Raw genomic sequence first — 23,949 nt, forward strand, 5'->3', positions numbered from 1 at the left:
GATAGTGAATTGATTGTTTTGCAAGTAAAATCAATTTGTAGCAGTCCACTCTTCGTAGCTCAGTTCTCTTAAGTTCTGAGATCTGGAGCAATTGCAGTACCTGTGGAATACTTTCTTTTTCCCCCTACAAGTTCAGTCTCTAAGGTTAATTATGTACCAAGAGTTAAAGAGGCATTGCCAGGAGTAATGAGAGGAAAACGTACATCACCACAGGCAGATATTCTCAACTCAGTTTCTAAATTGAATTTTTTTTTTTTTTTTTTTACAGGCTGCAAAATACAAGCTGGCAGCTCTGCCTGTGGCAGGTGCACTCATCGGAGGAATGGTAGGGGGTCCTATTGGCCTCCTTGCAGGCTTCAAAGTGGCAGGAATTGCAGCTGCACTTGGTGGTGGGGTGTTGGGCTTCACAGGTGGAAAATTGATACAAAGAAAGAAACAGAAAATGATGGAAAAGCTCACTTCCAGCTGTCCAGATCTTCCCAGCCAAACTGACAAAAAATGCAGTTAAAAACCAAACTTCAATATTATTGGTGCCAACATGTCTATCCTAATGAGGACCTTTGCTGCTGTTGGACACTCCATCACCTTTTGAAACACAAGTATATCAAGATAGTGGCTACTGATGTTCAAGTGGGACTGAAGTGTGATAAGCAGATATATTTTGTTGTTTGCTGGGGTGTTCATGGAGATGTTAGAGATAGAGGCCCTGGGCTGAGGGTGTATAATGTATATGTCAGGTAATGTTTGAAGACTGCCAAGGAGCAGATTTTCTCCCTGGAAATGTGAAAACTGAACCTGTAACTCAGATAAGGACTTGACATGTGTAGAAACGTTGGGTTATGGAAGACTAGTTTCTTCCATAACCCTGAATTGGAGACCTTCAGGCTAAGTGTAGATTACCAGGGTTTGTTAGCGAGGAAAGGAATAAGAGTTCAGGAGCCTTTGTTATCAGATGAGGAAATAAGGACCTAGTGAGAAGTACAGGTGGACTGCATAGTGGAGTCAACTGGCAAACCCTATTGCAGTTTGGTCCAACTATATTTTCTGGTGAAGGAAATTAATGATGTAAGAAAATGAAAGAGGCTCAACTTCTCTTCCAGATATCTTCATTTGTGACACTGGCTTCTGAACTCTTCCTCTACCTCTCTTTAAATAAATAACACAGAATTTCAAGTGGTAGGAAACTTATGAAGCCAGTCATCAAGCTTGCTCTGTCAGCCTGTCTCCTAACACCTTAAAGATCTTGTGCCCTGTGCCATCCCTCCCTTGTCCTTATGAAGTTCTTTGGTTTCTGGGGTGAATTCTACCCATGTATAATGAGGAATTCTCTCATAACACTTTTTGTCTTGTCTCTCATCTCTGTTCATCCCTTCGTATAACCTCTAGATAAAAAGAAAAGAAAAAAATTTCCAGATATTTTCAACATTGTTAGAGTTTGGGTTAAAATGAGCAAGGAGAAAAAAACAGCAAGGACATTTCCTGGGGCATGTTCCAATTTTGAGGGGTGACGTATCTGCCAGATAGGGGATCTCTGACTCAGTCTTCTTTTTAGCTGGTCTCCGGGGGGAGCTGAGAATTTACTTGCTACCTCACTTGTGTTACTACCATCCTTTTCCCCAGACATTTTATCTCCTATGCATTCCTTTGCTTTTTATAGCTGCTGTTTCTTCCCCAAAATGGTGTTCCCATGCTTACTTTTATCACATTCTAGACGATGATGGACAAAGCCCCATGCAAGACTCAGACCCAGGGAAGGGTGTGGTGCTAATCTCAACACCTGACATTGACAGCAAGGATGGTTCAGCCCAACCTCATGTCTGTCTCAAAGGCTTTAAATTTGGAAAAAAGAATTTAAGGTTACAGGCAGCCTCCCTCTATACCCAACCTCATTTAAAACAGTAGGGAATCACCTTTTGCCTTAGTCTTTACTCTTTTCTGAGCATAGGAATGGGCACCTGCACCCCAGAAAGTGTGAGCTGTCTCTCTGACAGGGGCTAAGGATTATCAGGCGATTGGGTGGTTTATCACTTCTTTCTTTCTGAGTTTACTTTTTTTTTTTTTTTTTTTTTGAGATGCAGTTTTGCTATTGTTGCCCAGGCTGGAGTGCAACGGCACAATCTGAGCTCACCACAACCTCTGCCTCCCGGGATCAAGCAATTCTCCTGCCTCAGCCTCGAGAGCAGCTGGGATTACAGGCACCTGCCACCATGCCTGGCTAATATTTTGTATTTTTAGTAGAGATGGGGTTTCTCCATGTTGGTCAGGCTGGTCTCGAACTCCTGACCTTAGGTGATCCGCCTGCCTTGGCCTTTCAAAGTGCTGGGATTACAGGAAGGAGCCATCGCTCTTGGCCTACTTTTAATAACTTATTGATTGCTGCCTTTCATGTCCCTGTCTAATCTAAAGAGACTTTCTCTTTCATACTTCTTGAATCTCACCAGTGAATTCCAGTGAAACAGCACCATTTCTTAGTATCATTAAAAAGCTAGAAAGTATGAAGTATTGCTCTCTGCTGCAACGTTATCATTAACATAATAATACTACGAAGGAAATACTTTGATTAAGTGTCAGATCCAGTATCTGATATTGGACACCTGTGAGGCTGGGATAATTACTTTTGAACTACACCTCTTCTCTAGTTTCTGGGCCTTGCTCTGTCCCTTTAACACAGGATGTTCAAACCTGAATGAGGATTAGAACTCACCCAGGCACTTAACTTAAAGCAAGATTCCTAAACCTCAGTTCCAGGGGTAATTCTGGCATCACTAGTCCAGCATAGTCAGCTGAGATTATAAATATAAGAAACAGTTACATCAAGATTCAGCTGTGTCATTTAATTCTGAAATTCCCAGTATCTACCCTTCTTCATCACTGCATATGACTCCACTCCTCCAACCCCAAATTGTCTATCCTTTCAGCCCACCAACTTAGCAGCAGCACTAGGGATTCATTATAAGGTAAGTCTGGTTTACATAAGGACCTGAAGGAGAAAGGAAGCCTGTATTTGAAGCTCAGACTTTGTGTTGGTGTCTCTCATTTTTACTGAGCCAGTGTGGAACACCACTGTATGTACTCATATAAGCCCTTGACTTTTACTGCTCATCACGACTGGAATATTACTCTAGTGGTATTCACACATAGGCAAGTTGTAGTCCTTTTAAAAAGTATCTCATTTCCCCATAATGGAACCTAATAGCCAACTTTTTCATAGAAATTGCTAGAAGAGTCTAATCAACTATAAATGATAAAGTGTTTATAAGCAGTAGTTAGTATGACGCAGAAATCAGTCCTAAAATTGAATTTAATGTTTTATCATATCCAATTAAATATCTTCTCCAATTCATGTCTTATTTTTACTGCAACAAGTTAGAAAGTAGGGAACTCTTTGATTAAGGTCTTATTATTGTGGGCCTTCATTTGGATAAAGGCAGCAATCCTAAGGCCTTTTTCCCATAATCTGAGAATTTCTCTGTAGAGCAGAGACTTTTAAAACATTTGGCTGTAACCCACAGTAAAAAATGCATTTATATCAAACCTTAGCATATGCTTAACAAACAATACTTACCCTTCTGAGGTTTTTTATTGTTTCGGTTTTCAAAATATGCCAGTTGCAACCCACTAAATTGATTTAATAATCTGCCAATGGGTTGCAATCCTTAGCTTGAAAAAAACACCCTCAGCAAAAGAACTTATATTTCTTGAATACCTTCTGTTTGCCAGTCACTTCACCAGGCATTTTACAAGTAAGGAAACTGGGCCTCAGAGAAAATAATTTGCAGAGGTTTACTCATCTACAAAGGGGTGAAGCCAGGAATGTTAACTAGGTCTGTTGAGCTACAAAAACGGTTTTATGTCTCTCATACGATACTGCCTCTACAAAATTGAGATGGGGGTTGGGTGTAGTGGTTGATGCCTGCAACCCCAGCATTTTGGGAAGCTGAGGCCAGAGGATCACTTGAGCTCAGGAGTTTGAGACCAGCCTGGGCAACATAGTGAGACTGTGTCTACAAAAAATTTAAAAATTAGCTGGGTGTGGCATAGCACACACCTGTAGTCCCAGCTACATTGGAAGCTGAGGTTGGAGGATCACTTGAGCCCAAAAAAGGTGGGTCATCCATCCTGCTTTATTACTTTTTTTCTTTCTTTCTTTCTTTTTTTTTTTTTGGCCAAACAGGCTTTGAAATAACACATTCCATTCATTTGCATCTTTAAAAAACCCTACTGATTCCTCACCAAGTGTCCAGCAGCCTCAAAGTTTTCAATGATAGCTGTTGCAGACATACACAGTGCTTAATTTTGCCCTTAAACTATAAAATCAAAAGTATTTCAGTCCCACCTACCTGTCTACAAGTTTTCTTAAAGTTCACTGGTTACAAAAAGCATCATTGTTTAAACAGTGCTTTTTATGTAATTTAAAAATAAACTTCAATGCTTTTAACACAAATTTTATCATAACTCATAGATTAAAGTATTATCCTTTAAAATGATACCCTTAGGAAATCATGTACTTACTGTAGTGATGCTAATATTAATGTTACTTAGACTAATTTTGAAACTATTCTTTCAGAATTGCCTCTAAAGACATTTTGGAAACTATCCCAGAAAAGGTGGTATGATGGTGCTGTGTAGAACTGGCCAGAGTTCCTGGAGGATTTTGAGGTTATACTGAAACAGAGTGCTGTACAGGGAGAATTCCATGAGTCCAAAAACCTCCTTCTGTGGGCTGCCTGCCTGCCTGCCTTCCCTCCCTTAAGTGCTCTAAGTTGTTTGTACAGGAGTAAGAACCAAGTACTGGTTAACATCGATCACAAGAAGGTGAGGAAACCTATAATATAAGTATAAAATGTAGATATTTTTCTTCCATTAAAGTAGAGAAACCAAACCATGCTTTGTGTTAACCTTAAATATGAAAGGTGTTTCTCAGGGTCCCCTTTGTCCTTTATTGCTGCCATATGAAATCTTACAAGGAAGTATGAAGAAAAGCCTGGGAGAAAAAGTTCTCCTGGGAAATGAGGTGTTTTCTTGTTATAAAGTAGGAAGTGTCTGTGGTTCACACGTACTTATGAATGTTAGATAATGTTCTTAAGTAATCAGAAGCCTAGCAAAAGGTAGGGGAGTTTCTCCTCCAGCCTAAATTAATGTTAAAAGTTTGGGGGTATTTTTTGTTTTTAAATTAACACCTTATTGTTTTTAACAAGTGGTTCTCACAATTTGCATTCATTAATTTGAAGCCCTTTTACAAAGAAACATCTTAGGTATTATAACAATGTAAAGGACCCACATGGTATGTATCCACATGGCTACTATCAAGTAGAAATGGTAGATAAGAAAGATATCTGTGCAATATTAAATTGAAAAACCATAAAAGCTGTCAAAGGCAAATGATTTGCTCCAGATCACAAAACTAGTTAGCACAAAAGCTAAGATTATAACCAGGATCTAAGAAAAAAATCCTGATGGTAATATAACTGAGTGTTGTACCATATCAGGTTACCTGCTAAGGCTTGTAATCTTTCAAACTAGCTTTAACATTCCGAATCAGGCAGTAGCTACAATGGAAAGAGAATTGGTTGGGAAACCCTGAGATCAGAATCCTAGTTTGGCTTTGTTTCTTATAGCAAGATTTTTTGAATCAGGGTCAGCTGTCTCCTCCCATCCCAGTCATGAGTTTTCCAACCTTAGTGGTCACCAGCTTGACTCCATTTCTTATATCTAGCCTGGTGCTGTCAATTCTCCATTAAATGTTAGTTGCATCCATTTCTAAATATATCCATGACCATAACTCTAGTAAAAGACTATTATGTCACACCCCGCACTTGATCTTCCCCCAATATTAAGTGGCTCAGTTCCTCATATCACAAGAATTAACAACCAAGTCCATCTTTCACTTTTCTGCTGAAAAATTCTCAGTGGCTCCCAATGAATACCAAATAAAGTTCAAATCCTTTAGATTGGCATTCACAGCTTTCTATGTTCTGGCCCCAGCTTTCTCTCTTCAAACTCACTACTCACCATCTGACAATGCCATTAAAAATCCACAAGAGTGATTTTAAGGTTTTTATATGGTGAAGGATCAAACTGGTAGTAAACCAGGTTTACATTTTTCTGGTCTAAATAATTTCTATATTACTTCACTTTATTATAGTCAGCTGGGATTTATTTAAGCTCTTGGGCAAGCCTAAAACTTGTATCCTGAAGAAAATATTTTTTTCCACCAGAAGAAATTGTATTCAATTTCTTAACCTTCAAAACAATGTCAGTCTTGTCACCTGTGCATTTGATAGCCAAAGCGCAAGTATTCTTCAGGAGCTTAAATACTCCAGCCTTGAATGAACCACTGTCCAGCTCCTGTGAAAAACTTAGTATTTGAGAAAGACATTCAACAGTAGGTGTTTTCTATATACTTCACAAGTAGTTGAGATTTTCTTGCATTAAGATTAATCACTAAACAGATGTTTACTTGGGTTTCATTAACTAACCCCCCTAGAGATGTTTTCCATTTTATTGTTAAACACTTGGTGTTAGCAAGGGTCAGCACAAGAAAAGGCTCAATGGCAAGAATTTCTGCAAATTCTGTAAGGCTTACTGAATTCATTTGTTATTTATTATGTTGCTGAGTGGTGCCTGAATAAGGAAACATGCAATAAATTTACTCACTCAACAAACATTTAACTGAATGCCTGTTGTGTGTTGAGTGCTGGGGCCATACGCAGAAAAATGCTAGACCTATAGAATCTACCCTTGTAAACCATTCACACTAATTAATTCAGATACCTAAAGCAAGTAAATCACAGTAAAACATGGTAAGTGCCCTAAGAGAGGAATGAACAAAGTAATACGAGGGCACACAGAATGGAGGCCAAACTCTGCTTGGAAAAGAAGGGGCAGGCTTTGTGGAACATGTAGTATTTGAGCAGTACCTAAAGAAGAATATGCCCGATTGAAGATGGAGTTATGGACAAAGGGCTCAAAACATAACATGGTGGGCTCACAGAAAACTAAGAAATTAAACACACCTGAGTGATGAAGCTGGTTGGATGGAAATACAAACTAGGATGTTATCTATTTAAAATTTAATAATTTTTGTTCATAGGAATTGATGTACTGCTTTCTGTCAGATAAGACTATTATTCCTCTGAGTTCCTCATTTTGCCTTCTTGCCAGGGAAGTTAGTATTAAACCTCACATTTGGTGGAATTCTTGGTATATTTGCCTTCCTTTCCCAAAGATTGTGCTTTCTTCCCTCTCTGCTTTATGAGATCCTCTGCTTAACACTGAATGCCCTCTTTGTTCCTGTCCTAATAGTCATTCCATATTTATTGAAAACCCACTGAGAAAACAGTCAGGAAATTTACTTCTTAGTGTCCAAGTCCTTCACAATCGTTTTCCATCTCCACATGAATATTTCTTGACCACTGAAATTCAGTGGCTCCCATTTTCACTTATGGTTAATTCTGCAATGTTCTCCAACTTCAGAGAGGTAAAATTCTTTCACTGGTGGTGGTGTGATCTCCCTAACTAGACTGTAAGCTGCCTTCAGGGCAGGGATCATATCAACTTCTTTGAGTACTTCTTGCCATGAAATACAGTGATGAGAAGGAAAAAAGAAACTACGTTCCTGTTAGTGATTGTTAGACGATGAGTGATCAGGTAATAGCATGTGAGTTCTATCTTTTGGAGACATGTATTGAAATATGAAATAGCTCTCTAAGACATATCAAATCCTTGCTTAGTACCCACTTTTGTATATTAACAGGAATGAATGATGCAACAGATAAAATCTAGATAACTCTAGGACTTGGAAATCATGAATTTAAATTTTTAGAATTTGAAGGTGAAGATATTTCTATCTCTTTTTCCAATTAAAAGTCATGACTTGAAAGAGAGAGGATATAGAATCTGAATCACTTAAGAAATGCTGTGGGAAAATTTTAACTGACAATCTTCCGTCCTACCATAAGATTGCTAGGTCGGAATAGCAGGAATTCAAGAAGTATTGATAATCTGACAGACTAGTATTGAAACAGGGTGCAGCAACAGGAATTTAATGGCTGTATCAAGCAAGCAGATACTGGCATTAGGCAAGGGCAGGACTGAAGAGTTAAGCATTTGACAGGATTTGAACCCAGGTCTCTAATGTTAAGGTTCATATACTTATTCCACCAAATAGCCTCTCAATGAGCTGTTAGGAATGAAAAGAAATCAAGTGGCATTTACTAGTTCTCCATAATTCTCTTTATTTCCTCTATAGGTTTTAATATTCATAACAGGTTGCTGCTACTTATCAGGGTACACTGGGGGTCAACAATTCAGGACGTCCTTAACTCTTCCTCCTTCCTGCCTTGACACTTTGCTATCTCACAGAGTGGTTATGAGGATTAAAAGACAATTCTTGTCCAGTGCCTAGAATAGTGTCTGGCTTCTAGTAACTGTGCAAATGTTGGTTGCTCTTACTGTTTTAATTGTTACTATTTTTTCCCCAAAGTTTAAAGGAAATGAACATTAATTTTAAAAAGGTATGTACCTACAAGAATAGTGTTAGGGAGACACTAAAATGAGTGGAGACTTCAGAAATACACTAAGAATCCTTAAAATGATTTTTTTAAAAAAAGGCTTTAAGAATGATATTCAAACATGAAAATATGTAAGATCCAGTTAGAAGCAGGGTGGTTATACATCCCAGTTTGTCTAGGATAGTGCTGATTTACATCTGTTGTCCTGGTGAAACTATTGCTAATGCTCCCTTTTCATCTCAATGTCCTGGTTTGGATGAAAAAAATTACATGGTCATCCTAGTTATAAGGGCAATGAAAGTAAGTGTGGCATTACCAAAAACAAAGAGAACCTATGTTTTAAAAGGATTGATCATTTCTAGGCCCAGATAAAAAACAAAATCCCAATGTTAGTGGGAACATAAACATGCAAGTTAAAGTGCTACCAGTAATTGTGAGGAACAAGAAAATAGGAAATGTTCTAGAACACAGCTTGGGCAAAAGGCTACATTTAAGGTGTAAAAGCTGGATTCCAGAAGCCACAGACCAGGAAATTTACGTTTGAATCCTGGAAAATTTCTGAAATGGACAGCTAATATTTTAAATCAGAAAGCCATGCTCATTTTGAACTCAGAATTGATCACTCAGAATTGATAACCTGTTCTATTCCCTTGCTGTGTGCACAGCGAGGAATGCCATGTTCTAGTCCCCATCCTGGGCAGTAGTTAGGGCAAGAAAACAAGGCATCAGGATTCTAAGAGAGAGCTAATCCTATCTAGGCCAGTTTACACAGGGCACCAGGAGAGTGGGAAACCTGTTTCTTCCCTGGTACGCATGCCAATAAGTAAAACACATGGGACATGCTATTATTACCTGAGAGGACTAGAGTTTTGAGAAAAAAAAAAAAAAAACAGGTCGGCAATACCTAACAATACTTTTATTACAGTAAGATAATAGAATAATGACAGCCTCTATTAATCCTTATAGAGAGGAGCCTGATATGCTTAGCAAAGTATAGCTCTTTCTGAGCAAGAAAGCACTTCCTTTAGGAAGGCTCCTGATTCCCAAGACTGTACACACCTCCATGTTCTCTGTGACATCCTAGCACCTACAACATTTCATTTAATCATTATAATCACCTTTTTACACATCTATTTTGCCCCTTCACTCAACTTTCAGCTCCTTGATGGTAGGTGCAGTCTCCTGTTAGATCTGTAGCCTGGAAACAGTAGATAATGCTTGCCAAATGGTAAATGAATGGTGTTTTGTAAACCATAACAGGCTTATGTTGTCAACTCAAGTCTGTTGTTCCATGAGGCTAAGCGAGGGGTCAGGTTCATCTCACAGCAAATGTGTGGAGTGCAGAAATTTTCCAGCACCTCTGCAGGACTCTGTGTTACCCAAGAGGGTATTTAAGTGTCATTCTGAGAGTTATGTATCTCTGGATTGGTGCGCACTGTTAAGATTTTAATCTATTCTAGACAGAAACCCTTAGGACCCCAAAGCTGGATTTAGATATAGGATTAAAGGTGACTAGATTCACCTAAAAACATGTTTGTGATAGACAGAATCATCAGATAATTGAGATTTGCAGATTAACCAGTAGAGCTCTTTCCAATTGTGGTGATGTTTTCTTGTCCTTTAGTCATTTGCTCACATATTTATTATTTAATTTGGCTTTTTTTCCATCAGAGATTTCCTGAGTACCTTCAGTGTCGAAAGTGCTGGGATTACAAAGATAGAGGAGTTCTTGTTTTTAGGGCATTCACATAGTGATAAGGAAGAGAGATACATGTACTTCTAACTGAATTAGACTGGGTACTCTAAAATCCATACAGGACTGTGGGATCACAGGGAGCAACAAGTATTATTAGGCATTGAAGGATGAATAAGAGGAATTTACTAAGCAAGGTGGGGGAGGGGTATTTTGGAGAAGCAATATGTAAGCTGCACTTTTTCTCCTCTGGTGACTCCAAAACCTACTGTTTAAGGGCAGGCCAGCCTTTCCCTAATGTGTTCTTCAAGAGGGAACTTTGATGCTTGCTTCAACAAAAGGCTGGGTTTAAGTGATCACATGAATTCATACAGCTTTCCATTCTGCTTTGGTACAATTAAATCAGCTAGGAAATAACTTTAAACTGAAAAAGCTAGCAACTTTGGTCATCTAGATTCTGAGTAAAGTGTTTACAATATGATGTGATTTGTAACAGTGAATTAGTAAAAAGTCTCAAATAGAGAAATTTTTATAAATATAATTTTATTACTTGGAAATACATACAAAAATTCAAACACAGCTAAAAAACAGTTGCTAAGCAGAGGTCCTATCCAACCTGGCTTAATGAACACCAACAGTTATTATCAGCATAAAACTTGAGTCCTGAAACAACTGTCTTCAGGGTCTTTAAATAATGGGTTTTAAAACAGATAACTGTTTTGTTCTTTACACCTATTTAAATCTTTCCCCCAAATACAGAGTACTAACATTTGTTTGGTTCATGAGGTTTTGTTTTAGAAAAATAGCTAAAGCTGTAGCTAATTTAGAAAACTGCAATACATTTGCCCATTTCCAGTCTTCTATCACCTTACTTTCTCCATGGTTTCTCAAAAATTCCCAACAGTTGTTAACAGAAAGCATTTGCAACCTCCAGCAGCTCTCTAGAATACAGAAGTGTGGGTCTAACAGCCTTGAAATAATTTAAGGTGGCAAGATTTTTTTTTTTTTTTTTGCTTTTCATTTTTGCAATTTCATGTCATTTTATTTGGGTCCAGTGATATCTTCTTGTAAGAGAAAAAAAAAACTGAGTTATTCTGCTCTTCCTGATTGCCAATCCATTCTTTTTGCCCTTACCCAGGTTTTAAAAAGAAAAAAAAAAAAAAAGCCTTCTTGACAACTTTAGCATTTTCTATATATTTAAGCTTATTCTGAGCTTGAACATTTCAAACACTTTTATATTTCACTCTCCTCTCTGTAGATTTAGTCATGCCAGTTTTCCCCTCTTTTGCACATGATCTTTGGCAGCCTGGTTTTATCAGAGATGCTTTAGATGCCCATTCTCTATCTTATTTCTCTAGGCTCTTTTAACTTAAAAAAAATAATAATTTTTAGAATGTCATTTAAAAGTTTTGATCCTTTTATGGTCCCCCTCACAATTTGCAAAACTGGGAAAGGTAGCTGGCTAAGAAGCAGAAAGGCCTTCTTTTGGTTTTGGGACTCAACTGTGTTCTTCAGTCTAGTCTTGCATCCTCTCTTCCTAGCTGAGAAGCCTGAGGCCCCCGAGTAGACTGGATAAACCAGGGAAGACTTCTACCTGTAGTGGTCTCTGGTTCATGGTTCAGAGGGGAACAAGCCTAAATCTGAGACTTGCTTCCTCAGTATTCTTTCTGAAACTTAAAAGTGAACATAACTTCCTTGCTTGCAGTCTGTTGATGGATCTCTGCTGCCTACAATATATGGTACAAACCCCTTAGTCTGGTATACAGGCCCTGTGTGACCAGCTCCCATTTCTTTCTCTAGCTTCCTTTATCATTTCCTCCCAACCCCAAATGCCTTACTACAGGAACTTTTTTCTCTAATACATTAGCCTGTTTCACACTTTTGCTCAGATTATTCCCTCTTAGCCAGATCCCTACCTCCTGAGAACACCTATTCACCTTTTAAATGCTCAAAACAATATCCTCAAATCTCTGCTACTGAACGCTCCCTTATGCCCTCATTAACCTTTACTTTCTTCTATCTTTACATTTATAACATGTTAGTCATTGTTTACATATCCATATGCCTGACCAGACTGTAAACAACTCAAGGGCAGAAAGTGCCTTATTTAGCGTCACATCTTTCATCATATACTACAGCACCAAAAAAACTTGGACTGAATAAATGTCAGACTGAAATCTGCCTCCCTGTGACTTCCTCAAATCCTAGTTCAAGCCCTAGGATACAGATAGACAATGCCAGCCCTTGAAATATCTAAAGACTGTCCCAGTCCCAAGTCTTCTCCAAGCAAAACAGCCGTAACACCCATGTTTTAAAAACCTTTTTATCCAAGCTGCCCTTTCATGGAGTGCACTTGAGCTTAGTGACTTATAAAATTGGGCACCAAGTCCTAATGAGTGCTGAGTCCCTTGGGTAAAAAAGTAACCAAGGTCACTTTGCTTCTCATTCGTTAAACAAATGCCTGATGGTGACAAATAAGTGTCCAGAAATTCTAGGCACTAGTGATGTAAACATTACATTTAGTTTCCTTGTCCTGAATGGCTTTACAGTCCAGAGAAGACAATGATAGTGGCAGGGCTAGAGCTTAAGTCCAACATGCATGAATGCTAAATCATACTTCCTCAAATCGACTCCCTTAACAGCCACTCTGTCATCTTCGAACATAATGAACATGTACTCCTTGAGGGCTTTTTCATAATAACAATACTCCCAAGCCACCTCTCTGCAACCTAACTCTTGAATTTATCTTTTGTTGATTATTTTTTTCAAACCCAATTACAGGATTACAATATTATTCCAGTTTATTGCATGTGCTGCTTTTGGTCCTGTGTGCTATCTTCAATATTTGTGAATTTCCATGCTGACCCTCACCGATCTGGTCTATCATCTAACCTGACGACCATAACTCTAACTTCATTCAACTGATTGGTTAAAAGCAATGAAGATAACAGAACTAAGACCCAACCTCTAGAAAGCCCCGTCCTTCTTTCTTAGTCACAGTCTGGTACAATACGCTAAATATATCCCTTATCACCTTATTAACATTTATTATTCTGAATAAAACTATGTAAACTATAGATAAATCATGCATAACTGGGAATTATAAGCTGGTTTTTAAAAATAACAATCATTAAATATCCATTATAAATATTCATTTTATTTTAAAAGAACTGAAAGATGTTACATATATTACATACTACATATAATGGCACATGTCAGCCTTTTAAGCTTAAAAATCATCTCTCCCCAAACTGGGATTGATTTATACCCAAGTATAAAATGACCCTTGGCCTATAGCACCAACCCAGGCCCAGAGGAAAAGCCAATTTTGAGCCTGTTTGTCCTCTGTCACTGGGCTTCCTGATATGACACTGAGGGTCCCCTCCCTCTGGTTTTAGTCCCTGGCAGTATTGAGGCCTGGCACAGGGACCCATCTTACTGTATGCTGCAGGCCTGGGAAATCAGGGAATCTAGAGGGGGTAGGGTCCTCTAACCATTTTACAATAGGAAAAAAAAAAAAGTAAATACGTATGTTCCTTGTTTTTGATTTCTACAGCTATAACAAGACTCTACAAGACAGAAGCAGGTTAGAATTACTGAAATACAATTTATCTGTTGGTTTTTCTCTTTGGAAATTGAAGTCTCATAATAGGAGGAGCCTTAAAAGCCATCTAGTTCTGACTGGTAACCTGTTCAACTGTCACTTCCCTTTCCCAGCTTTAGATATAATTCATTCAAAGTTTTAAATGCCATCCATATGCCACATTTTTAGACAAACACAGAAGCTTAATAATAATTTTCACTTTCTTTTTCTTGGTTCATAAGGACAATTCCTGCCAAATGTTCTGTCTTATAATTCTCCTCCGCTTCAAAGTATGTTTAAGTTATACATTAAGAATCCAAAAAATACCACTATGGAATTTTCATAAGCAATATCCAACCAATCAGTAAAACACAGTACACAGTGTGAAAATTTTAATTTATTCCCCTCCCAAGTATCCAGAATGTATATCCCTTTAACTTTGAGAAATGAGATACTGAAAATACCAACAGAATTGATCGCAAGAAAAGAAAGAAAAGCACATACAACACAGAAACATCCCTAAGTCCTCCCTACCCTAGTAGTGCAAGTTAATGGTAAGTTTCTGGCAATGTCACCTTTCACTTGATTTATTAAAATTTTACAGGACAGATTTAAAGTGGATATAGGCTTCTGATTTTTATTTTTATTTTTTAACCCTAGAGGGTTTTTTGTTTGTTTTTTAAAGAGGCTATATTAAATGACAATGCATTTTGAGTCGGGGAGAAAAAAATTAAAAACCCAAAACTTCTTTCAGTTTATTCAAAATAAAAATACACATAGAATTATGAAAATATAGGTTTACTATTTCCACCATGTAGGTTGATGCTGTTGTTGAAAGGCTTACAAACTGTTTTTCAAGTTTTTAAAGCTCATCTCGATCCCTCAATAGAGTATACCTATATTCACTGGGTGCTAGTTTCTGGAAGGAGCTCTCAGGTGGACTGCTTGCTACATCTTGGGCTTGCTACAAAAGAAAGAATAAAACATTTTTATACCAATATAGTTTATGGTAAAGTAATATTTTAATAAGAGTTTTCAATGAATGGTAGTTCCCCTGTAATTATTTGCTTCTTAATCAATAAAAGATAGCAACCGTATGCCAAAGCAAGAGATTTAAGTGTGAAATCTTGCTTTCTCCATTTCAAATGCTCTTATTCTGATTCTCCAGGGCAGGGTTTGCCACAGGGCCATTAACTGTGGGCTTGTTTACATTTACTGAGGTGTGGTGGAAGGGACCAAAATACTGACACATGGGTGCTTTCCTAGACTAGTCTGCAGAAGCAGCACAACCCTAGGTTGTTCCAAACCTTCCCTTTTGTGCATGCCTGCTAAGAGAATTAACAGCACCCACTCTAGATTTTGGCTTAGTTATCAATTACCAGGATACCAGAAGTTATTACAACTTAATTGAAATAAAGAGAAAAGCAAACACTTCAATACTGAAATAAATTTCTGTATTTTACTTGTGTACCAAAAGTAGACAAAAATACACAGTGAAACAAAAGCTACTTCCAAGAGTTTTAAAGAAAAGCCAGTGCAGTCTATCCTCTATTTCCGAATTGTGAGCTCAAGAGCAGACCTGATTGTTCTCCTCATTTTAATATCCCCTGTAGTTAACACAGGCACACAGTGCATATATTACATACTATATGTAATGGCACATTAATTCTAACAGGAAGCAATGTGTCTATAAACTTATCATTTGACTTTATCATGTTCCTTTCCCAATACATTTTTAATTTTTTTAGTGAGATGTATGTTTGGATTAATAAGGCTGAAATTAATTATATTACTATAAAACAAACATTTATGTGGTACCTTGTTAGTACACAAAGATGAAAAAATATAAGTTCACTATCTAATGAGAAAATGGAAACAAATCAGGATAATACAATAATGATAAATGACATCTTTTCCTAATCTGATAAAAGTATTATGCAGGCCTTCTTTTCTGAGGAAAATAATCACCTTTGGGTTATAGAGCCATCAAGTTTGCCTCCTACAGTTGCTTAATTATAAAAAATCTGACCTCATTTTTAAAGGAAAAAGCATGATGTTGGATTCCTATAGAGAACTCTTGTCTCTGAACCTAATCTGACTCTTAAATTAAGGTAAACAAAAATTTACTCAGTTTTTATTTTCCTTTTATTAACAGAGGTTCTATAGGCAAAATAATGGATTTAAGTTCTGAGCATACGAAATAGAGGGTTTTGGTATGTATCATCTTCCTGCTCGGTATCATGGTAATAGGCATGATAGAAATCACAATGCATCAAAATGCAAATTTAGAGCTGTTTAGTACAGTAGGAACAGAAATTACTTATAACAGAAGTTACAAGGTAGAAATAGTAAAATTCTCAGGTTAAAAAAAACATAAAAGAACATAAAATTTTGATGAAACAGTTGAGTATTCTAAATTACAAATGGGAAAACTGCATTAAACTGGAAAGTTTTGAGCATTATGAATAGTGTATTTGTCAAGGCTCTTAGAATGATTTAGCAAGAATAACAAATCATTAATTTCTTTATAGTGTGGTCAATCTTCCAGCCACAGAGGAAGGCTTGGACAATTATTGGAATCCACTGATTTCTTCACTGATTTATCTGCTTTAGATTCATATTTCCTATTCCCATTTAAAGCCAAATGTATTTTAACCCTGTTATAACCACATTCCACAGAGGTCACATTCAGAACACTTTTATATGATCAAGAAACCACATTTTAATATTCTTTCAACTTTTCTGAGGACCTAACATTTTAAAAATTAATTTAAAAGGATAATTTCTACTCAGAATTTCTTTACAAAAATATTCAGAAGCTCAAGCTCAAGCTGATGTGAGAACTTCGGACCCTCTTTAAGGCTAACTGAAAAAGGAAAAAAAAGAGTTCCCATTGAAAAATAAATAGGAGTCCTACCTCTCCTGGGGCTGTATCAGTTGGGTCAGGTCCATGATGGAATTCTCTGTGGAGTTTTCCAGAATGTAAGTCAAATACGAATTGTTTGAGTTTTCCAGGAATTCTGAAACCACAGTCAAATAAAATTTAAACTGTTAAAACAGCCTTATCTCTATTTTACTAACTTCACAGTATTAATTTTGCTAACCTATAATCCCACCATCCTCCCACAACTATTGCGCAAATGTGTGTGTCAAACATTTTTACACAGTTGTAAGCATAGTATCCAGATACTCAGTTTTGTTTTCCAATTCCTGTACTTGTTTCATAGAAAATTTTCCATGCTTATCATTAAGGCACATTATAGTCTATCAAGATGCTGTACGCTAAGTTACCTAACCATTTTTTATTAATGGGCACTTATATATTTTCCTAAATTACATACATGTAACTAAAAAAACCTTTTGTTCTGTAATATCACACTAAAAATAACAGGGCTCAATGGAAAAACAGTTAGGGGCTAACTACTTAAAACTATGCAGCTTTGTAACCAAAGTACCATTACGAAGCTATAACAAAAATATTAGCACCATCCAATGTCCACCAGCACTGAAACCTAGTGTCAACCAGGTGATCCTCTGCAGCCTTAACATAAAGCTTTGAGCCCTCTTTTGAGGTTCAGTTCCTTGAGGGCATTCACTAGACAGTAAAAACCAATTTCATCAAATTAACCTGAACCAGGGCATAGCACCTTCATGTTTTTTTCCTAAACGGGGAAATGTCTTCATAACTCCTTCAAACCACGCATGCAGCTTCATTGGATAGCTTAACATTGTGAAAAGCAAAGCACTTCTGAAGATCATTACACTAGCATTTATTTACACTAAGAAAGGCACTTCCCCAGGACTCTCAGGTGTTTCATTTTGGAGGTCTTCATATACTCCTATGCCATTCTCTTTATGACAAAGCTTATTCTGATGGCTTCTGGACACTCAGAGGATAATGATATATGAACCGACACAACTTCGCTTTCTGTGGACATTATTCTCTTATCAGTTATGTATGAGCAAATCTGCAGCATAGAAATATGCACTGTAGCAGAAAACACCATATTGAGCTAAGCAAATTTATATATCAGGCTTTCTTCTTTGAAATATTTCCTTGAGTTGTATACAATAAAGTAGGATTACTGGGTTAACAAATAAGAGCTTTTCACCAAGTGTGAGCAAATTATACCTACAGAACATCATCGGCTTTTAGTATCTGTTCACCTGTTTGTTCTTTAAAGTCTTGCCAGCATGTTTGTCTTTTTAAAATTGAAATTGGTTTTGTAAATTTTATAAGGAAAAGATACCTCTCATTTTAATTTACATTTCTTCACAAATTAAGCATTTTTTCATTGCTTATATTTACATTTCTGTTCATATGAATTGTCTGCCTTCTAATTGAGATCTTGGTGCTTTAAAAATTATATATTTTAAATAGAAACACTTTTTCATTCTGTTACAAGAATTAAAATGCAGGTCCATATACACTTTAATCCCTTGGGTAGAACTGATTGACTTTTAAAAACCATTATTATTTTTTGGTAGCAAAGAATAGCTGGCTTGTAGTTAGTATTACCTGTTTCTTTTTCTTTTTTCCTCTCCTGAGGTCCCGGAAGTGCTGTTTCTTCCCTTCAATAACTCCCACTGAGATGTACCAACCAAAAACTTCATTGTATACCCATTTGGCTCCCCACTAGCTCCAATGCAACAGAGACCAGCAGGTGCCAAATGCACAGTTTACAAATACAAATGACTGTCAGGTAGCTGTATTGACAGAATGCCTCTGAAAGGTTCTCTGGTGCTGAAGTAATTGCACATGCACCAGAGATAAACATTGAGAGGAGATCAATTTAAATTTAATCTGACATCATCTGTCACCCACAGCAAGTGGTCAAATATATCCATTCAATCCATAGCATCGCAAATGGTCTATAGTGTTTAAGATAAAGCTTTTGCTAGTTTGTTTTATGAGGCCCCAAAATTATCACAACTAATACAGTGTGAACTGCTGCTTCTTCAAGAAATAATTTATGAATGATTAAATCTTAAATGTGACATATTCATTGAAAACACTCAAAACACATTTTTCCAAGTTGATTTTTTTCTCTTGTCAACAGATGAAAGAAAAAATTGTGTGCAAAAGGAAAAGATGAGAGATGGGATGAATCTGAATTGATGCAGTAGAAAAACAGATTATAAAAGAGCTCTTATCTAGCTTGTGGCCAGAAACTAGCCATCATTATTAGGAAGTAACATTCAGTGAATCAACAATAAATTGTCAAGAAAACAGGCAACGTGGTAATCTCCTAAGCAGGAGAATAAATGAGCCCTTACCATAATAAACAAATTATATATATCACACTTTAGGGTAAAACTGTTCTAATTAGAACACCTAAGTGTTTCCCATCCTACAGTTACTTTTTTGTTTACAATTCTTTATTTTTAAGTGAGACAAAATTTCGACACAGTGAAATGCACAAATGTTAAGTGTATGAACAAACTTTGACAAATACATACAAGGTAGTATTTTTATTATTTCCTAAAATTTATATACAGCAGAATTCACTTTTTTAGGCTCAGTTTTATGAGTTTTAACATGTGCATAGCATTTTGCGACCAGCTTCACAAACCAGGTACAGAACAATTCCAACACCCTTTTAAGTCAGACCTTCCCCTTTCCCACAACCCCTGGCAACTGCTGACCTTCTATGATGTCATTTGTACAAAATCACAGAACATGTAATTATAAGAATGGCTTTTTTTTCCACTTAGCATATTGCATTTGAGATTCATTCATCTATTTTTGTATTATAAAAAGATCTGTTCCTGTATTCATTGCTGAGTATATCCCATCAAGTAGACATACAATTAGTTTATTCATTCATCAATTCAAGGACATTCAGGTTCTTTCCAGATTCTGGTGATTATCAGCAATACTACTGCAAACATTTGTGCACAAGTGTTTGTGTGAACTCTGTCTAGAACAAATACCAGGTTATATGGTAGGCATATGTCTAACTTTTAAAGAAACTGCCAAACTGTTTTCTAGAGTGGCTGTATCATGCTGTAATCCACCAGCAATGTATGAAACTTCCAGTTGTTCCACATCCTCACGAACACCTCATATTATCAGTAATTTAGGCATTCTTAAAAATACATAGTGACTAACGACACTGAGCACCTTTCACGTGTGTTTATCTGCTATCCATATATCTTCTTTACATTCTATCAGTATCTTTCACAGAACAAAAGTTTTTAATTTGATGAAGACCAATTTATCAATCTTTTTCTTTTATTGATAGTGCTTTTGATACTGTAAGAACTCTGAAACCCCAGGTCATAAAGAGTTTCTCCTAAGTTTGTTTCCAAAAGTTTTCTAGTTTTATCTCACATACAGGTGCATGATAAGTTCTAAGTTAATTTTTCATAGAAGGAAATTCTTTTTTGGTATGAGGACATTCAGTTGGTCTAGCACCATCTGTTGAAAAGACTATCCTTTCTCTACTGAATTGCCTTTTCACCTTTAAAAAAAATCAATTACCATATTTGTATGTCTATTTCTAGACTCTCTTTCTTCTCTTCCATAGCTCTATGTACCTACTCTTTCACCAATACTACCCTGTATTAATTACCTTTAATTTATATTGTGTCTTAACACCAGATGATGTGAGTCTCCCAACTTTGTTCATTTTTCAAAAATGTTTTAGCTATTTGGTTTAACTTTTCCATATAAATTTTAGAATTTGGTTGTCTACAATGAGATTTTGACTGGGATGACATTAAATTAACTGGTCAATTTGACTGTATCAAGTGTTGTAATCCATGAATACACTATGCTTCCTTGTTTATTTTGGTTGTCTTTGATTTCCTTCACCAGCATTTTGTAACTTTCAACATACAGATCCTGCACATGTTTTGATTTATAACTAGGTAGTTTTTTTTTTACCCCTCCTTTTGGAGCTATTATAAATGGAGCTTAAAAATAATCCTGGTTTCTAATTGTTCATTGTCCTTGTATAGAAATACAAGTGATGTTTTAAAAAGTTAACCTGTATACTGCTCAAATCACCTATTAGTTCTAGGAGCTTTTTAATAGATTTGCTGGTAATTTCTACACAGACAATCATGTCATATATGAAGAAAGTTTTATTTATTTCAGGTCTGAATGCCTTTCATTTATTTTCATGTTCTATTGTACTTGCTAAGATTTCCAGTACAATATGAAAAGAGGTGGTGAGATTGGACATCTTTGCCTAGTTCTCTATCATACAGGAAAGGCATTCAGTCCTTTATCATGAGATATGACATTAGCTGTAGGTCCTTTACAGATGCCCTTTAAAAGACTGAAGTTTCCTTTTTAAAAAGTCTCCCCAATCTCCATAACCCCCAGCCTCTGGTAACAACCATTCTACTCTCTACCTCTATGAGTTCGACTTTTAGTACTCTGCATATGAGTGAGATCATGCAATATTTGTCTTTCAGTGCCTGGCTTATTTTACGTAACATATGTTCCCTCCTGGTTCATTCATGTTGTTGCAGATGACAGTGTCTCATTCTTTTTAAAGGTTGAATAGTATTCCATTGTGTATATGTAGCACATTTTCTTTATCCATTCATCTGTAAACAGACACTTAGATTGATTCTGCATCTTGCCTATTGTGAATAATGCTGAAGTGAACATAGGAATGCAGATATTTCTTCAACATACTGATTTCGTATCTTTGAGATAGATAGATACCCAGTAGTGGAATTGCTGGATCATAGGGTAGTTCTATTTTTATTTTTTTGAAGAAACTCCGTAGTGTTTTCCATAATGACTATACTAATCTACATTTCCACCAATAGTGTGCAAAGGTTCTTTTTTTTTTTTTTTTTTTAAACACATCCTCACCACCACTTTTGTCTCTTTTATAATAGTCACCTGCTATGGTCTGTATATGGTTGGTCTGTCTCCACCAAATCTCATTTTGAAATTTTATTCCCAACATGGAGGTGCTGGTAGGTGGGACCTAATGACAGGTATTTGAGTCACCGAGGCAGATCCCTCATGAATGGCTTGGTGCCATTCTCATGGTAGTTGAGTTCTAGCTCTAGTGAGATGGGATTAGTATTGCTGGGATTGAATTAGTTCCTGTGAGAGAGGACTGTTACAAAGCCAGGACGCCCCTCAGGTTTGGCCTCTCTGCATGTGCCCACTTCCACTTTGACTTTCTCTGCCATCTTTTAAGGCAGCATAAAAGCCCTCACCAGAAGCTACACAGATGCAGGTGTAGCTTCTTCTACAGCCTGCAGAACCATAAGCTAAATAAACCTCTTTTCTTTATAAATTACCCAGCCTCAGGTATTCCTTTACAGCAAGACCCCCACAGGTTACTGGGGTACAGGTCGTATTTGGTTACATCAGTAAGTTCCTTTGGCAGTGACTTGTAAGATTCTGGTGCACCCATCACCCAAGCAGTATACAATGCACCTTATTTTTAGTCTTTTATCCCTCACCTCCCTCCCACCATTCCCAAGTCCCCAAAGTCCATTGTATCACGCCTTTGTCTTCATAGTTTAGCCCCCACATATCAGTGAGAACTTACAATGTTTGGTTTTCCATTCCTGAGTTACTTCACTTAGAAAATAGTCTCCAATCTCGTCTAGGTCACTATAAATGCTGTTAATTCATTCCTTTTTATGGCTGAGCAGTATTCCTGTGTGTGTGTGTGTGTGTGTGTGTGTGTGTGTGTGTATCACAGTTTCTTTAACCACTTGTTGACTGACGGGCACCTGGGTTGGTTCCATGATTTTGCAGTTGTGAATTGTACTGCTATAAACATGCATGTGAAGTATCTTTTCCATATAAATGACTTCTTTGCCTCTGGGTAGATACCCAGTAGTGGGATTGATGGATCAAATCAATCCCTACTACTTTTAGTTCTTTAAGGAATCGCCACAGTCTTCCATAGTGGCTGTACTAGTTTACATTTCTGCAGTAGTGTAGAAGTGTTCCCTGCTCTCTGCATTCACACCAACATCTAGTGGTTTTTAAATTTTTTTACTATGGCCATTCTTGCAGAAGTAAAGTGGTATTGCATTGTAGTTTTGATTTGCACTACCCTGATCATTAGTGATGTTGAGCATTTTTTCATAGGTTTGTTGGCTATCTGAATATCTTCTTTTGAGAATTGTCTATTTATGTCCTTAGCCCACTTTTTGATTGAATTGTTTTTCTTACTGATTTGAGTTCATTGTTGATTCAGGATATTAGTCCTTTGTTAGATGTATAGATTGTGAAGATTTTCTGTGGGTTGTCCAAGATACCATTCTAACAGCTCTGATGATTAGTGATGTTGAGCACTTTTTCATGTATCTATTGGCCACTTGTGTGTCTTCTTTTGGAGAAATGTTTATTCAGATGCTTTACCCATTTTCAATCAGGTTGTTTTCTTACTATTGTTTGGATTCTTTATCTATTTTTTGAGTATTAGCCCCTCATCAGATATATGGCTTGCAAATACTTTTCCCATTCTGTAGGTTGTTTTTTTCACTTTGTAGATTATTTCCTTCACTGTGCCGAAGCTTTTTAGTTTGATGTAATCTGATTTTTCTATTTTTGCTTTTATTGCTTGTGCTTTTGGGGTCATATCCAAAAATTTGTGGCCCAGACTGATGTCATGAAGCTTTCCCGTTTTCTTCTACTACTCTTAAAATTTCAGGTCTTATGTTAATGTCTTTAATCTATTTTGGGATGATGTTTGTATATGGGGTGAGATAACGGTCTAACTACATTCTTCTGCATGTGGATATCCAGTTTCCCCCCACTTTTCCCAGCTCCATTTACTGAAGAGATTCTCTTTTCCCTATTGTGTGTTCTTTGTACTTTTGTCAAAAATCAGTTGACCATAACCAGGGTCTCCAGTTTGCTAGGATTTTGTTGAGGACTTTTGCATCTATGTTCATCAAGGATATTACCCTGTAATTTTCCTTTCTTTTAGTGTCCTAGTCTGGCTTTGAATGTGTTTAAAAGTGTTCTCTCAGGCTGGCACAGTGGCTCATGTCTATAATCCCAGTGCTCTGTAAGGCCCTAAGTGAGAGGATCACTTGAGGCCAGGCCAGGAACTTGAAATGAGCCTGGAAAACAGCAAGACTCCATCTCGTAAAGTAAAAAAAATTAGCTGGGCATGGTGGCACATGCCTATAGTCCCACCTACTTGGGAGGCTTGAAGTGGGAT

The 23,949-nt window shown here is 36.9% G+C and overlaps 2 protein-coding genes across 2 annotated transcripts in view; one reads left to right on the forward strand and one right to left on the reverse strand.

Moving 5' to 3' along the window:
* STX17 (syntaxin 17) overlaps nt 1-9,437 on the forward strand; it is a 68,580-nt gene extending 59,143 nt beyond the window's left edge. The window contains exon 8 of the mRNA XM_003940083.4: nt 269-9,437. Within this exon, the coding sequence (XP_003940132.1) occupies nt 269-508 (240 nt within the window). The 3' untranslated portion in view covers nt 509-9,437. The remainder of the gene's footprint in view (nt 1-268) is intronic.
* A 5,082-nt stretch (nt 9,438-14,519) lies between these two features.
* ERP44 (endoplasmic reticulum protein 44) overlaps nt 14,520-23,949 on the reverse strand; it is a 98,531-nt gene continuing 89,101 nt past the window's right edge. The window contains exons 11-12 of the mRNA XM_003940085.3: nt 16,707-16,809; nt 14,520-14,753 (exon numbers count right to left, since the gene is read on the reverse strand). Coding sequence (XP_003940134.1) covers nt 14,652-14,753; nt 16,707-16,809 — 205 coding nt within the window. The 3' untranslated portion in view covers nt 14,520-14,651. The remainder of the gene's footprint in view (nt 14,754-16,706; nt 16,810-23,949) is intronic.

This window comes from Saimiri boliviensis, chromosome 2, assembly GCF_048565385.1.
Source record: "Saimiri boliviensis isolate mSaiBol1 chromosome 2, mSaiBol1.pri, whole genome shotgun sequence".
Lineage (NCBI taxonomy): Eukaryota > Metazoa > Chordata > Mammalia > Primates > Cebidae > Saimiri > Saimiri boliviensis.